Below are 17,677 nucleotides of genomic sequence, written 5' to 3'. Positions count from 1 at the left end.
AGGGAAACCCTTAGGAACTCCTGAATTCACTTTAGGGAAATGCTGAGATAAGATTATCAGTGAAAAGTTTAGCAGGATATACAGTGTATGGACAGTATGTACCGTGGCAACTAATGGGACTTCCTACTGTGGAGTCTTGATTTATTTGAGTTTTATGATGGCAACCAAGGATTGTTCTTGTAACATGCTAAAGGCATGGAACAGGTACTTGAAAATATTCGCTGACTAACCTGTTTTTATTGTCTATTTCCTGGTGACCACCGCTTCCCCAAACCAGCCATGCAGCTTTGGCCCCTGCCCCCAGTGTACTCCCACACAGCGGCCAGGAGGCCTTTTTCAAACCTTTGCCAGACACCACATCTCTGCTCAAGGCCCTCCAAGGGCTCTCGCTTCACTCGGAAGAAAACCCAAGCCCCCCCTGCACAGTGCACTCCACTCCGACCACCTACTTAAAACACACGCTGCTCTGTCAGCCCCTGCGCTGCCCTTGTCTCGCTCTGTTTTTCACAGATCTATCACTTTTTAGTAGACCACCTGCATATTATGTTTATTTGCTCACTGTTCGCTGCTCTCATCCTCCACTGCACAAAGGTGAGCAGCTTTTTGTTCTGACCACATGTATTCCAAGCACTCAGGACAGTGCCCAATTCAATAAACACTTGCTGACTGAATGATTTTAAATAAAAAGAATGCTACAGTGTTCCTACATAAATAAGATAGATTGGGATTTTTTTTCAAAACAGCAGGTCACTGACAAGAACTGTGGGTCCTCCAACATGAAGTAAGTCTCACTAGTACCGAGCCAGTCACCAGCCGAGACATTCCCGTATGAACAGCTACCATGAGCCCCTGGCCCCCACCCCCTAGCAGCACTCACTGTTCAGAGTGAACTGCTAAGCCCACACCTAATGTCTGGTTATCCCAGGAGCCAATTTATTCTACAAAGGACCTGAATATTACATCAATACCTAACTCTTTTACAAATTTCCTAGGAATTGAGTTCATGGTCTATAGCCCACCCTCACTACTGTTCTTTCTCATTTTTCTTTGTACCTTCAAATTGGAACTGCTCAGGTCTAGTATTTCTAGCCCCTACCTTCATCTCTAATTTCCATGTATGTAATTATTTCTACTGACGTGTCACATCTCTTCTCTTTTCCAAAGAAACAGAAAATCAGATGCCTAAGATCCAAGTTGTTGGGTCAAAGCTCTAGTCCTGATAGAAGCCAACATAAAGCCTCATTTGTGCAAAACATGGGGAAGGATGAAATTAACATTTAATATCACTTTAAAGCCTTCCGTGCCTGCTTCGGAACCCTTTAGAATTATGGAGATTGAAGGCTTTGGCTTGTGAGCAGAGATCGCCAGTTGTCCTCTCATCCTGCCTGGGGGTGCGTGGGTGAAGGTGCTGGGATACCCGTTCCACATGCACCTATGAAATCCACTGACCTTTCTTTGCCCAGGAGACCCTCTTCTCACTGGAGTGCACATAATCTTCAAATATCGTCTGCAAGACCGTGGCTTGCTCTCGGATGTGCTGGGGGCCAACAGCATGGGATTTCTGGGGGGGTGGTGGAAGGATTAAAGCAGAGACAGAGTCAGAGTCAGGAATAATGAATCAGTTTATAATAGACTTAATAACAGTAAAATCACATAGTAACCACCTAGGGGCCAACAAGGGTAATCCTTTCGATATTACTAGGGAAAGAAAGGGAGCTATGAAGATGTGAAAGTCAAGCAAAGATGATGGTGGCTCTGTGAGGAGCAGATCAGGTCCCTTTACTTATTTATTTACTTACTTATTTACTTTCCTTCCTGACCTCTTCTCATGCATGCTCAAAATCAAAGACCATTGGAGACACTTTGGAAATTTCCAAGTCCAATTCAGACATTTAAAACATCATTGAACATAAGTCATTCTTAAACGGATCTTCTCCTTTCCCTAACACTCATCAGTGGAACACTAACAATTCCTCTCTAAGAGCTTTCCACAGTAACCTGCCTAAAATTCTGCCTTTAAAAGCTGCCCCATCCTTGAACCTCGGAGCAGGCTTCCCCAATTCCCAGAGAGGTTCAGACTTTGCAGTTATTTCAGAGTATTTCATTCCTTCAGCCGGTAACCACTGTGCTGAGTTCCCAGGAACCTGTTAAGCAGTGGGCTATTCCACAATCACATTCAAAGGTCTCCTCCATCTTTGCAGCAAACCATCCCATTATAAAAAGTAACATCTGTGTGCACTGAAAGTCCCTACAGATGGAAAATGTTAATAAGACATATAATTGTTTCCTTTTCTTCCTTTAATAGTCCCAGAAAAAAAAAATTTCCTTCTTAAATATCCCCACTAAAAATCTAGTGGTTTTTATTTCCTGTATCTTAAAACAAACTTGAATGCTTTCTATTGAGTGTGAAATGAGATCTAAGAGAGCAGAGATGCTCTAACCCCATGAGGCCAATGTGCCAAGGACGCTGCCCATCTGAGTGGTGCTGCTAAGCCTCTGCCTCTACCACCCCCACAACGTGGACCGGGGGCAGACCCAGCTTGAGGCCTGGGTCATGCTTCTTAACCTTGCAGAGGACAGCGTGTGAGCGCCTGCGTCTGGCCTCACCGAGACTCTCCCAGCCTCTCTTTCACTTTTCAGACTGACAGAGGAAGAACAAAGGAGAGAGAATAAAAAGTCCCATTTTTTGGATCGACATTCATCTCTATATTAATAGAGACTTAACAACCTGAAAATGTTTTTGGTTTAGTCAAATCATTCTTGCTACCAGTTTGGTTGATGACAGGCTAGCTGATTTCACAGTACAAGGTCCCCCAAGGGTTCTATCTGCTAAAATGTCAAGAGAAAAGTCACTCAGGATCTGTGTTACCAAAGTGGACATTTGCTATTGTCATTAACAAGGATTTTTTTTACCCTCTTAACTGATGTGAAATGCAAACTTTTTTTTGCTGCCCTCCTTTCGTTAAGCCACCTCAGCAGTGCAACTGTCACCTTCTCTGCGTTTTTTTTTTTTTTTAATATGAATGTGAAATTAGCGAGGATGCCCTTTCCCCTGGCGGACAGAATCCTCTGTTATTAAAAAGTAAAGCACTTTAATAATGAAAACTTTTTCCTCTTTTTCCTGTGTTTTAACTGTTTAAAATTAATGAGAAGGGCAGAATGGTTGTCAAAGCGATATTGAAAGCCGGGCAGCCAGGACCGAATAAGCACAAAAATCCCTCTAGAGTGTTAAATAAACAGAGCTCCAGCCCTCTCCGAATCCCTCTGTTGGTTATTGTATACATTCTGTAACAGCGCTCAGAATAGATCTGAGAGCCAGGGAGGCAGAGAGGTTTCAGAATTCCAATAAAGGCCTCAAATTAAAGACAGCCTGGTGCGAATTCCAGGAGAAAATTAAAGAGACCTCAAGCTTAAGTGACAGGTGACTTGCTTCTGTGTCACAACTGTCAGGGGATTTAGTGATAATATGGCAATATATTACAAAGGGCTTTTCTTATTCTCCCCTTTAGGTTTCAAAATGAGGCATCTTTTCTTCCCAACTAGCCCCCCCCCCAAAAAAAATTACATATATATAATGTGAGCGTGTACACAAGTGAAATAGGTAGAAAAAATTATAAAACTAAGTTCACATGTTTCAAATTATAAGGTCAGTTTTAGTAAAATGTAAGAAAAAGTTAATGGCAGAAAATATAATAGTGCTCAGAGAAACCATCTTTTACTCCTTGGTACTCTGCATTTTCAGAAATACTTTACTTTTAAATTGCCCCTCTTGAGAATGAATGAGGTATTTTTGGTTTTCTTCTGGGGAGGACCATTTGCATTCGAGCTGAAAACAGAGGGGCTGAGTCAGGTAGCACCATGTTAGCCCCAGACGGTCACAGGCTCCTCACCCGCTGTAGGGTGGAGCCCTGAGTGTCTCTGAATGTCCCTGCAGGCCTCGCAGGCCTGGCTCTCCCACCCTCAAACACCTGGATCCACAGCTGGTTAATGAAGCCAAACTAGTGGACCACAGGTAGTTCTGGAAAACCTATTTCCAACCATCTAGCCAAACTCAATACACCTTTGTCTTGTATACCCTACTGATCTTGGAAAGAACAGACCATGAAAAAGGATGAGCAAGGGGCTCTGAACTTGTTTTAATATCACACAATGGCAGCAACAGTTTGTTAGGGTCAGTTTATGGGCATATTCCATGGAAGAAAAAAACCTGTAGGAAAATGCTTGGGTGTATGCTTTGATGATAAAGCTTCACACCTTTCAAGGAGCAGCAGATGAGTCTAAGGTAACTAGGTCAGATTATTTTTGTTAGGCCAGATTATTTTTGTTATAAAAAGTTTTAGATGGTAGCAATGATAAGGGAAGGTTTTTGTGTATGAAATGATTTTGTTTTAATCATTTTATTGCCATGCTGAGTTTTACCCCCTTGGTCCCTAGAACCTTCTGAGTGCTTCTCAGTAAAGTTGAAAGATCAAATTTATTCTCTTTGTAGGTGGGTGAACATTCACACACCCAGACATAGCGATATATATTTTATATACCTAAATATGAAATATACATTTTACAGATGCTTCACTCGCTTTCTTTCTGTTCACAGAAGCCCAAGAATGTATATGCCAAAGGGACATTTACAGTGGACTTCAATCAAGCAGGTGAAGAAGGGTGCTATAACGAGGCGTCTGCCACATGCCACAGAAGCCTACCTCCGGAACCTGTATTCCTCTGCCTTGCGTTCGTTCACATGCTCAAGACTTTCCCAAACTGAAAGCAGCAATTAAGACATACTGTATTTCTTATGCAAAAGAGAATGAGAAGTTGTATCCAGCATCTACTTTACTCTTTTTACTAACATGGATTACTCACATAAAACACTTTCTCAGGCTGTAATGTAATAATTAGTAACACAGCCTATTTAGCTTAGTTTTTCTTTTTCCTTTGAGTTAAAGTTCAATGTGGCCCAACAAGCCAGGTCTTTATGGACATGACCGCTGAACCCAGTATGGTTAATTCAGCTTTCCACGTTAACCAGTTATAACAGTATCAGTGAGAGCCCAACCTCGCTCAGCATTTTTTCTTAAACACTTAGCTGCATCAAAGCTCTCAATTCATTCCTCTCCACCATGGCAGGGGCATGAGCTGAGAGAAGAAGACAGGGTTGTCTTCTTCGAAACTGAGCAGAGTATATCATGCCTCATTTTATTTCAAGCTCATAGCAATCTCCTGAGGGCACTCTTGTTCTCCTCATTTTACAGATGGGAAAACTGAGGCTGAGGAGATTACCTGTGCAGGGTTGCAGAGCTATCAGGTGTGAGGCGAGGCAGGCCCCACGTCTGTCTGACCCGGCTCCGGCTCCGGCTCCTACCCTGGGTGTTAGAAGGGCTCCTGAGGACTCAGAAAGGCTTCACGGCTGGCCTCAAGCCAGAGGAAAGCCTTAAGGAGAAGAACTGGTGCTGCAGAGCCACAGAAGGACAGATGTTAAAAAAAAATGACTGTGGCTTATTGCTGAGAGCAGAAGAAATGCAGCTGCTCCACTCCTTTTTGGGGACAAGTCTTTCAGGAGGGCCTCACTGCCCTTCCACAGCTTCTCGGAGCTGCTCAGACACACCCATCATCAGCTCCCTGCAGAGAAATGATCTGGGCTTAGGCATAAAGACTGACACCAAAGCCAGTCCCAGAAAACATATACCTACGACTAGGTGTGAGCGAACTTCTACGGTCTGATTTTGTAATTCTGTTGCTCTCCAAGCAGTAGAGCAGGCAGAGGACAATGATCCACTTACTATGATACAGCAGACATAGGGGCCTGGGTCCCGCCACTGAGTCTGGGCTTTCAGTGCACATCTGCTACTGACTCATGTGACTACAGATAATAATAATAATAATAATACTAATAGTCAACACCACGTGGTGCTGTACATTGTAAGTGGGGCTTTAGGGTTACTTCTCACACAATTCGCCAATCTCCTTATGAGAAGAGTATTATAACCTCAACTTCACACACGAAGAAACCGAGGTTTGGAAAGGTCTAATGTTGGCCCAAAGTCATACAGCTAGTAAGTGACAGATTAGGGGTCTGACCCAAGGCCCTGGCTCTCGGCCACTCTGCAGCAAGGCCTCCTTAAACCGTCCCCACATGCTCCTTGCTGATGTCAAAAGAGCTGTCCTGGAACCTTTAATGAATTATCTGTGGGACATTTAAAAAAAAGAAAAAGAAAAAAAATCTTAACTAGAATTTACAATAGTTCCAAAAAAACAGAAGTATGCCAAGACCAGTAAAGATCTGTGTGGTCACCTGCCAGTTCTCCTGATGACGAACAAACTTGTAATAAAGGATGGTGCCAAGTCCAGCATGGCCTGGATACTTGAAATGAAATACTGTTATTACTTAAAATAATATAACAATTATTGATTACGTGACTCTTTAACATCTTATTTGATCACAGAGATCTCTGTTGTGGTACCATTTATTGGCTAAATTAAACCTCTGTGAGAACGGCTAATATGCCTTATTTAAAAAGCAATTCACCAATCTGAGCAAGAGCGAGACCCCATCTCTAAAAATAGCCAGGCACTGTGGTGGACGCCTGTAGTCCCAGCTACTCAGGGGCTGAGGCAAGAGAATCGCTTAAGCCCAAAGCTGGAGGTTGCTGTGAGCTATGACGCCACAGCAGTCTACCCAGAGTGACAAAGTACACATGCTTTGAAGTGAGACTGTCTGATTTTGAATTCTAGAAGGATAAATGATTATTAGTGTGTCCCTATGGAAGAGCTTTAAGTCTCAGTTTCCCTGTCTATAAATTGGGATAATATCTACCTTCTAGGGTTGCAAGGAGGATTAAATGGAATCATGTGTGTAAAGAGCTTAGCATAGTCCCAGGTCCCAGAGTACACACTCAGGTAATAGATGTTATGATTATTTCCTCTCCTTTTATTAGAAACATTTCTTAGATACTGTCTGGAACAAGAAAAGTTAAGTCAGGGTCAGTCAAATTTTGTCCCTGCATCAAGGAGAATATCAACCCAAATAAAAGCACACACTAGAAAAAGAAACTCTTAAGCTTGATTTGGCTCTGATTTTCCAGTCCATCTTCAGGCACAAGAAAACAAATGTAAGATATTCAAGTAATTAATATTTCATAGGTAAAACTACATACAGCAACATGACACATACTTGTGCCCAATATACTGAATAATGGGCTGGGGTGGAGTAGGGAAATGATTATCTAGTGGGGCTGACACCTTAGAAGAGAAAGGAAAGGATGTTCAGGGCTGTCTGCACCTGCTCAGAATCTCCATATGGAACAGCATGGATAATAAAAATTTTTCTTCTTAATGATCTCAACTTTACTCTTCCTCTGTGGATAGCACACACACATTAAAAAAATGAATGAACTAAGTATATCTGAAACATTTATTTTTTCCATGCTGTCTTAGATAGACAGGTCTAGTGAGTTGTCCTTGCTCTTAAACTGGACAAGGACCACCAGGGTTGAGCATGTAATACTGTTCCAGACCCGTCAGACTCATTCTGGCCTAGACCTTCTTCCTAGGTAGCTGCTGTCTGGCAGACTCCCAGAATGGGAGCAGCCCATTAACCGGATGAGACCAGCGAACATGCCCAGAAGAAAGAAGAGAAAACACAAGATTGGGCTCCATCTAATGTTCATGGTCCTTAAAATATATATTTTGTTTGACAGAGGAAATAACTAACACAGAGACACACACACAATCTCTACTATCCCAAATCAAGAAATGAGTCACATCTCTTAGCAGCATGCACAATAAATAATAAGACTTACCTGGTTTCTCCACAGTCTCCCTTGAAAACAATCATCCCTTGTCAGAACAGACAAAATATCTTCCACCTTAATCTCTGAAATGCTGTAATAGAAAGGGATTGTATCAAGGTAAACTTTTTGTTCTTTCAAAAGATCCAAAATCCTGAGGCATAAAACTGGCCTATTCTCCAGCGAGTTAGACACATCAAGTACAAGCGACACCTTCCCAGGAAAGGGAACATTTCCCTAAACCCTCAGGAATTCAAAAGGAGGGAACGTCTATCATATTAAAGGGATAGATGGAATAATATTCCCAACAATTTCCTTGCTTCTTGATGAATTTAAAATAGGTTACATTTACAATTTCCATTATAGAGACTGTGTCATTATTTCTTAATAAATCTTGAATACTAAACAAGTATGCCTCATTGACTTGAACAGATGATGAAAAAAATTTCATAGAGTCTTAGTTTTATACTTTTTTTAAGGCAGAAAAAGGTGGGTAAATATCCACAACTATCCAAACACCCAGTGCAGGGTAACAGGGAACAAAGACCCCACCCTCAGCAATATTACTCTACTTCTGCCTTGGAGAATCTTTACTATTCTTGTCCCCTAATTATTAGGAGTGAGGACCAAAAGATCTATGATGAAGCTAGAGCTACATGCAAATTGCTAAAACCAGAATTTGGGCTTCAGTCATGAACAGAAGCCATCAGGAGCCAGAACAAAACAGTTGGACCTGCTGCCAGAGGAGTCTGAAGCCTACACTCCACCCAGTCGTCTGCAAGGCCACGGCATTCACGTGTGGGAAGCAGATACACTCGTGTGTTAGAGATGAAGGAGGAAATACGAGCTGCTGAGAAGATACTTCCCAGGGAGAAAGGAAAGAAAGAGAAGGAGGAGTTCTGGGGAAGAAAAACAGATCACAGAAAGACAAATGATTTTATTGTATTTTTGTTGTTGTTGTTGTTGTTTTAAAAAATGTAACAGTAAATTAAAACATGAATGGCAACTCCTTACGTGGGAGAAGACAATGCCCCTTCCCCCAACAGTTACTCTGACAAGGCCATGAATGAAAATGTCACATCTTTACAGCGATTTACCTGAGATGTGTCATCTCCTCCCTGAACACCCCCAGCCCCCACCCTCAGCATCTTCTCTGCTGCCAACTCACAGCCCTATGGATATGCGAAGTCTTTTTACAGCAGCCAGAGTCAATCAGAGCAGGCAGAGCATGTGCTGAAAGGACGGAGTCAGAGTGAGAGCACCCACGGGTTCATGGGAAATCTGTTTTCCCTATGAGAGAAGAATGAATGGCTACTGAACTTGCCTTTTATTTATGCCTGGAGACCTTCAGGAAGGTAAAAACAGCCCAGTCCTATCTTTTTTTTGTCTACCTCATTTGCCTCCATTCATCACTTTTTTCTTAAGGAAAAAAAGGGGGGAGGGGTTAATAACAAAGTAAAAGAAATGTAAGAACCTGGAAGTCAAATCTCAAAGCAGGAAGGAAAAAGAATAATGTCATTTGCCGTCAGGAATATAAAAAACTAGTTCTGCCACAGAAAGGCAGTCTTTCCAAATGCCCAGAAGCACTGCTATTCCAGCTACGGCACAACTCCAATGCCACGTGTCCACATGGCCACAATGAGGGCCTAACCCTAAGGAGAACAGGAATTAAGAATGAACCAGACTGATTTAAGGTATAAAAGGGCCTTCTTCCTCCTTCCAAGAAATTGTTACTTCTGAGGAACAAAGCAAACCTACTATGATTATTTATGGGTCTATCAACAGATCTGAATCACCCCCACCCTAGTATGAAAGAGATAAATAAATTCAGGGAACTGTCTCATGCCTGATCTAAGAAATACATGTTTTGATGAAACATTTACATTTTAATAAACCAGTGATGACTTTCATTAGGAACACATTTAAAGGAAAAGCAGAAAAAAGTTGAGTTGGCAAATATGAAGAAGTCAAAAGGATACAGAAGCAAAGTTCTAAGCTTTCAGACAGAGGCAGCCATGGCCTAGGAAACCTGTCTTTTGCCCAGTCTGCTAAATTAAATTGTCAGGGTGAGTTCCACAGCACTGGGTCTGTGAAGGCAGGCAGCAATTTGTCGTGATGGTCCTTGCAGCAAGAGCCTCATCTGCCTTCCTAAATCTTCTCTGCAATTTGTTAGCCACACCGCATCCTGCTGCCTGGCTCTCACATTCTTAGGCACAGAACATATACACATTTCTTCCCACTCTCCCTTTGAAAAATATTCAGAAGTATACCTTTTAGATTCTAAAAAGGCTCAAGTCTGCTTCTTCCCATGGCATAGTTCGCAACCAGTTCTTAATAAATTTTTTTTAATTCAGTTAAGGACACAGTTTATACACAGATACCCAATGTATAGCCTTCCCTCAAACAGAAATGGGGAAGTATATAATATGTGGCCATAAAACAAGGACCCACATCCTGCTCTGTCCAGGTCCAGGTCCATTTCCCCTAGCCCGTAGGGCAGGGAGCAGTCCAGGGCTAGGCCCCTCAGCAGGGGAATTTTCAGGGCAGATACCAGCAAGTGGGACCCACACAGGACTCTTCTCTGCTCACATAAATGTTCTAACAACAACCTATAGTCAGTCTCTCCTGCAAAGACCTAAATCTCTTCCTTCAGTACTTCTCTACTTAATCACCCTTCTCAATTTGTTCTCCAAGTCCATGTCCCTGGCACTCACGAGATCTCTTCTTTTAATGCAAACATCGTGCTGAATCTTACATGAATGCTAGCATACTATTTTCCAGAAAACATCATAGTAGATGACTGTCCTTGTTTTACCTTTAAAATATTCAGGGCACACGAATGGTTCATGTCTATGTAATTCCTGCTTTCCCTCTTTAACTTTAGATTTATATTTGAATGCTTCACAGCAACAACTTGAGTTTCTTACAGTAAAAACTGAAGAGAGTGGAGACAGAGGCACCAAGTTGTATACTCTGGCCTCAGACAATGACTGCATGACTCTGTAACTATTGCCGCTCCTTTTCCTAAGGAGAAGAGGATGTCCAAGTGAGTGGGCAGGGAGAGTGCCCGGAGAGCTGCTGAGGGGAAGCAATGGGAGAAAGCGGATTTGTCGGCCTAGAATGCAAGGAAGAAGAAAAGTGTGGAGCAACTGACAGGCTGTCGAGGTAGAGTGACTAAATTTTCTATCATGAGGCCACAACACACAATTCTGAAAGTGCTCTCCACATGCACACAAATTCCCATGAGCAGAAAACCAGCTAGAGCACCTTGATGGGCTCCCAGCTGTGAAAACCGGGTGAGTGAAGGAGAGAGCACCAGCTCTACCAACCAGCTTTCCTCGTGTTTCTGGAGTGCACTGGCCTGGTATGGCGCCAGCCTAGAGGCTAAATAGGCTGCAAGGAGCAGGCCTGGCCACCGGCCTCGGGGGCTCAGAGTTCAGCTGGAGAATAGTGCCAGATGGAAAGTGACTAACTAGTTGGCCTACATGAAGATTTCCTTCACAATTAAGATACAATACACATGTCTTCCTGAAACAAAGCCACTTTTTCAAGTGACAGATTATATTAAGATAAGGAACAAAGTGAATAAAAGGAAAACCCAAACTATCTTTACTTTGGCCCACCTGAAATTACTACCAAGAGCAGGTTCCTGCCTGTGAGAATCCTTATAGCACTAAAGGATGCCCGGCACATTTTCTGGGTAAACCTTAATCTACAAATCTTCACACTAACAACCCTGAAAGAGTTTTGAAAAGTCTTACTAGCGAGAGAGAGAGTTCTGAGCAAGGAAAGAAAAGAAATAAAATCCTCCCATTGAGCAGCACAGCAGCCAGGGGCATGTGAGGGGCATGTGAGGTGCCAACGCTGTACTACACACAATACGGGTGCCTCAAAATCATTCCCGTCTGCGTTCATTTTCCTAGGGGAGGGGAACTGCGTCATGATCGAAAAGTATTGTTTTTATTTTTTTAAAAGACAAATCAACTTTGAACATACAAAATGTTAATTGCAAGCAATAAAAGTTGTGAATAAAAAAAGGTCTTTAAGAGGCTGTGAGGGCTGTGCACATTATTTTACAATAAGAGAAACGAAACACACTTCTAAAAAGAAACCGAGTGCCACAGATCGTCCTGTGCCTTAGTCTGGCAATGCAATGACAATTGTCATGTGCTGATGGCATTAAGGGTTTTAGTTTTTGCCACTGGCTATTCTGGGACTCGTTTAGGGATCACAAGGGTTAATGGCTCTTCTTCAGCTTACAAGGCCCATCCACTGTAAAAAGCGACAGAAAGTTAATTAGGTGAGATCAGCTGAAACCACTTTCAGGTTTCTGACTCACTTGATTTTGTGAGAAGCCAACGAGTTGACATATTCTGCCTCCGAAGGAGCCAAAATGAGCAGGCTGCTCCCATGGCAGCCAATCCGGGCAGTTCTTCCAATCCGATGGATGTATTCTGCAGGTGAAGACGGAGCGTTGTACTAAAAAGGGTAACAAAAATGAAGGCATTCATAGATCAAGGGATTGCCATTAATTGGAAGTGCAATACCCCTCACCTGCCTCCAGGTATCCTAAGAATTAAATCCTGGTGCTATGGTTACCCTAGCACAATCACAAGGAGAAGTCACTCAACCCTGAAACTCCTGGCTTCATTGGAAATAACAAGGCTCTGACATGCAAATGTGAACAGTGGCCAAGTTTCAGATAAACGAGATGTCTTCTCATCCCAGTATCTCCTTTTTAATTTTATTTCTCCACAGGTCTCTTCATTTTTGTATTTGCATCTTTTCACTAAGGTGACCATGCAAGGTGAAAACGTAGGCAGGCGGTGGTGCATTTCTCCAGCATGACCACAGGACCTTGGCCTACTTCCTCAGTAGACAAAGCAGTGGGAATGAGGCAGCAGAGGACCCCAGGAGGTGTAGGGACAAAGGAGGCTGACTACTCTGTCTGCAGAGTCCAGCTCTGCTGCTGGCCACCAGGGGCAGGCCCTGGAGCCCGTCCCCACCACCACCTCCCTGCAGTTCCACTCGGTCCCTGTGGAGCAGAGCTGTGAGCCAGTGGAGGGGCAAGTTCCTTGCAAGTAGGGACCTGCTTTTGCTCCCACGGACAGCATTTCTGATTCAGGCAAAAGGGCAGACTCATAACTCGGCAGAATGAATTACGCACAGCATTTTGTGTTTTCTTTGGCAATAATTGTTGCCATTAAAACTAACTGATCCTATATTCATTCCTCCTCTTTTCTTTGCTGTCACCCCCACATGCGTGCGCATACTAACAAGATCCGAGGACCAAGACTAGGCACATTAAACTTATCTATATTCACAATATAAGCAGCTCTAAATGATCAATTTTGTATGTCTGGCCTCCCACACATTAAAATTACCATTGCTTTATCTTCAATTCACTCTGTGACCAAGAGGAAAGAAGACACAATGCCCCTATAGGGTCCCAAAGTGATCGTCTATGGCGAACATATCAGGTTTCCTAGCCACTGACAGGCATGCAATTCCATTAAAATGTGAATAAACCACGACTCATGTAAACAGGGCACATGTCCCTTGGCCCCCACACACAAAGGCTTAAAAGTACCATTCTGCAGACTAATGAAAAGAAAAAATAAAACTAAAACCAGGAGACCCTAGTGCTAACACCTGTACCCTCTGGCAAAGAGTCTAACGCTAGAGGTATGTCTAAGATGCTGTCAAGAACTTAATTGCTCCCTGCAGGTCAATGTGCACGGACACAGCTCTCAGGACAGCTGAGCCATCTCCTTCTGGACACAATGAGGCCTCCCAGGAGCCCAGGTAATTCCTCTCATTTTCAGATGGCTGAAATTTTGGTTTGTGACATGAATCAGTCTGGGAGCAGGAGTACCTGCCACCTCCCTCCTGCAGATGCACATTCTGGCTGTTTTGCTGCAGCGGTTAGGCAGGCTGGGTTAAGGAAGGATGTCAGGAGAAGTGTGCAGATAAGACTGGTCTGCTGCTTGGTTACCAGGGCAACACCCAAGAGAGTAGTAATAATTATTCTACTTAAAGCCAATGTATCCACTCATGATCACACATCCCCGCCTAAAGCTTACGTCTTAACAACTAAAAAATTACCTGAACAATCCACGTGACTTGAGGGAGATCTAAGCCCCGAGCCGCAACGTCCTTCAAAACAGAAAGAGTATGGTTTAGGACTGAGTTTCTGAATCTTTTTTGGGCCATGGATATGTCTGATAATTTACTGTAAACCCAAAGAGTTCACCCACCCCTAGTGCACCCACTCCCTCTACATAATCCTGCATACAATTTCAAGGGCCTCAGGGATCCACTAAAATCCATTTATGGTCAAAAATTTTGATTTGGGGGCAAGTTCAACAGAACTGGTTGGTAAGGAAGCCACAACCCATTTTGCTAAAATGACAGAATCTACAGGTTAGCCCAGAAACATACACAGTGATTATCGATTGTGTCATGTATGAGTATTCTGAAAACTTCTAGCATGTTTTATGAATCCAGTTTATCTGAATTATTACCCCAAACCCATCCCTGTAAGTGAGGCCTAATGAAGGCACAGCTGTGAAGCATGCTTCTAAATGTGACCCCTCAAGGCACTCACTTGTACGTAAGCTGCAAAATATTTCCTAAGAACTTTGGTTATTAGCCTCAGAAAGCAGTAATGATCAAGTAGCACCCAGTCCCTTCTGATAGCTAAATTCGAATCCAGGCCAGATCCAGGAATCACTTCAAAGACTTAATTAGGCAGCTGAAAACTTACACAAGCAATGGAAATTTAAATTATCTTTTCAACTGGTCACTACCCAAAGAGCAAAAATCCTCTGCTCTTTTTAGTCTCACCATTCCAGCAGAGAGCAGAAAATGGGAATCTCCTTGTCTTTGGCAACAAATTCTCACTCAGATTCATTTTTCAGCACAGCAGTTGTAACAAGAATGTTCCCAGTCACGGAGCACATACCACACACCACACACTATGCTCTGCAATTATCTCCACAACTCCTCAAAACAACTATTACCCTCCTTTGACAGATGGGGAAACCAAGGTTCAGGGAGGCTAAGTCATCCATCCAGGGACACACAGAGAAGAAGTGAAAGGAGCCCTTGAAGGAGGTCCACTTCACTCTCAGTCTCCAAGGCTGCTGTGTCTGCAGCCCACCATCAAAGAAGGTGCTGGACCCCTCAGACGTTGCCAGCGCGAGTCCCTACAGCACGGGATTTGGTAATATCTAGCCAAATTACATACACACTTGAGGAATGGCATTTCTAGAAATTCATCCAAAGATACAAAATACAAAATGATATACGTGCACAGGGCTATTCACGTCAGCACCGTGTAGAACAGCAGATCTGTCTGTCAGCAGAAGACAGGTCGGATGAACTGCGGCAGTATCTTACATAATAGAGTCTTACACAACTACCCAAGGTAGGCTTTCATGTAAGAAACTGTGAAAATATAAACGTATTTGCTCACATTTCAATAAGAAATAGTGAAGAGAAAAACCCAAAAGCTCATAAAAATTTGTTGCCTCCAGGTGAGGGATGGAAGCTGGACAGCCTTTAATGGACCTTTATACTTCTGAGGCCATGTAAAAGTTCTGACGTATTTAAGAAGACAGCTGTCATGCAGTAGGACACAGAGAGTACAGCCTTAGTCTACCATGTATTCTTGCCAAAAATCCTGAAAACTAAAACCTAGAACCTAAATTCAACCACGTGTCTACACACAGTCAGTTTACAGGGCATCTGGGAGAAACAGGAACATGTCAACACCGTGAGGGCACAACTAGCCGAATCCAGGACGGGGGTCAATGTGTTCTAAAGGACAAATGATCTGGATTCTTCAATAAAAAAAGATTAAAGGGGAAAAAAGGAGGACAACAAAAACAAAACAAAAATATAAAAAAGATATATGGATACAGTGACAGACAGATACACTGAGAACCAATACTCTGAAGGAGGCTCACAAAATTGTCAAATGCTGTTACCTCTGGACAGGGGGATTTGGGGTGATTTTTACTTTTTCTCTGTGTGTTCTTGGCTGTATGCTTGTTTTTCTTTCAATCATAAATGCTTATCATTTACACTACAATTTTTACTTAGAAAAATTTAAACCACAGAAGTTTGCAGACTAACACAGTGAGCACCTGCAGCGCTCTCACCTGGATCCATAAAAGGCCAGTCTTGGCCCCACCCGCTTTCTCTCTCTCGCTCTCTTTACACAGACACAGTTTTCTGAACTACCTAAAAGTTGCAAGCGTCATGACATTTACTCTAAATACTTCAACAAGCATTTCCTAAGTAAAAGGACATTCTTCTACACAAGCACAATGCTATTATCACAGCTAAGAAATAATGAAATTATTTTCTAACAAGCGGTCCACATTCAAATTTCTCCGACTGCACTTCAGACGTCGTCTTTTGTTTCTCGTTCCCAATCCAGGATGGCATCACAGGTCATGCATGCTGCTGTTGTGTCTCTGTAGGCCTCCTTACTCTGGAACAGTATTAACTTACTCAGTTTTTTGCTAACTGTCATTGTTGAAGAGTCCAGGAATCTTGAGGAACATCCCACAATCCAAATTTGCTGAGGCGTTCCCTCATGTAAGTTCTGGGTTAAGCATTCTGGCAGGACAGTGTGTGCTTCCCAAGGCTCCACACCACTGGCCACGTGTCCTGTATGGTAACGCTCCATCGCTGGAGCAGTGTCCACCGGCTTCCCTCCACACGAAGATGGGTAGTACTTACTCCTTCACCGGGGAGCGAAACTTGAAGACCATGCAAATAACATGGTCCTATTTGTAAAATCTTCCCATCTATTGATGCTCCTTGCCTATATTCATTGTTACCTTGACGGCTGCAAATTGGTCTCTATCCCTTTCCTCCATTTCACAGCTGTGAGACCCTTCTGTAAATAGCTTCCCCCACCACTTTTAAGGATCACAAAGGACTCACGTGTATGTAGTTTTGAGAAACAAAGTGTGCAAAGTCGCTGTAAGAAGCACTCCCAGCATCTCTTGGGGTCAGAGGCAGGACTCAAGGAAGACACTGTCCCACCAGCACTCCCCACACCACTCAGGCGTGTGGCCTTCACTTGCACCTGGGATTTGCCAGTTTCCTCTGAGTGGTGGGTGGGCTGAATCTGTTAAGTGTGCACGCACAAGTGTGTCAACCACCCAAGCGGTATTTCCAGACAGCTCCCACATGCTCTGAAGGCTGAAGGCTGACACTGCAGAGCTGATGCCTTTGAGAACACAACATAGAATGTTCTATCTAAAGGGGAGCGGCAAGCGCTTTCTACACTAACCACAGCTGATGTCTTTAGAAAAACTGATGGCTCTTAAATCTGCTAAGCTCTTGTTAAGAAATGATTTATTTTATTTAAGTGGAAGATACATGTAGACAATAGGCTGCCTAAGCTTTACAGACAGGCTTTGTAAAAAATTTAATGCTCATTGGTTTAGTAAATTCCACCAGGAAACATAGATAAGACTCTGAAACAGCACATGATGTTCACAAGACTCTGAGTGCAAACACACGGAAACAGTGAGGTAAAAAGGCGGCCAGCAGCCTCTCACTGGGATTCCTCAAGGGTCTATTTTGCACTTGGCTGACTCAGCTCTGGACAACGGGCTGAGACACAACCTTTCTGACTCCCACTACTCCTGTGTTGGGGCAACCCCTCTTAACAGTCAACCATTGCCTACCACTCCCCATTTTCCCTCACCCAGATTCAACCCAGACATTTCTTTAGGTACTTCTTTCCACTCAAGCCTAAGCTACTGGAGAATGAGTGGAAGGACGGCCGTCCTGGGTTAGGGACGGAGATGAGGGGAAGGACGGCCGTCCTGGGACAGGGACGGAGATGAGGGGAAGGACGGCCGTCCTGG

The 17,677-nt window shown here is 43.3% G+C and overlaps 1 protein-coding gene across 1 annotated transcript in view; it reads right to left on the bottom strand.

The window, feature by feature from the left end:
* Window positions 1-17,677, bottom strand: part of DDX31 (DEAD-box helicase 31) — a 76,190-nt gene that overhangs the window by 23,611 nt on the left and 34,902 nt on the right. The window contains exons 15-18 of the mRNA XM_023516200.1: window positions 13,890-13,940; window positions 12,124-12,263; window positions 7,797-7,878; window positions 1,450-1,561 (exon numbers count right to left, since the gene is read on the bottom strand). Coding sequence (XP_023371968.1) covers window positions 1,450-1,561; window positions 7,797-7,878; window positions 12,124-12,263; window positions 13,890-13,940 — 385 coding nt within the window. The remainder of the gene's footprint in view (window positions 1-1,449; window positions 1,562-7,796; window positions 7,879-12,123; window positions 12,264-13,889; window positions 13,941-17,677) is intronic.

This window comes from Otolemur garnettii, unplaced genomic scaffold (assembly GCF_000181295.1).
Source record: "Otolemur garnettii isolate 467f Iridium unplaced genomic scaffold, OtoGar3 scaffold00087, whole genome shotgun sequence".
NCBI lineage: Eukaryota > Metazoa > Chordata > Mammalia > Primates > Galagidae > Otolemur > Otolemur garnettii.
This window is presented reverse-complemented; position numbering and strand designations above follow the sequence as displayed.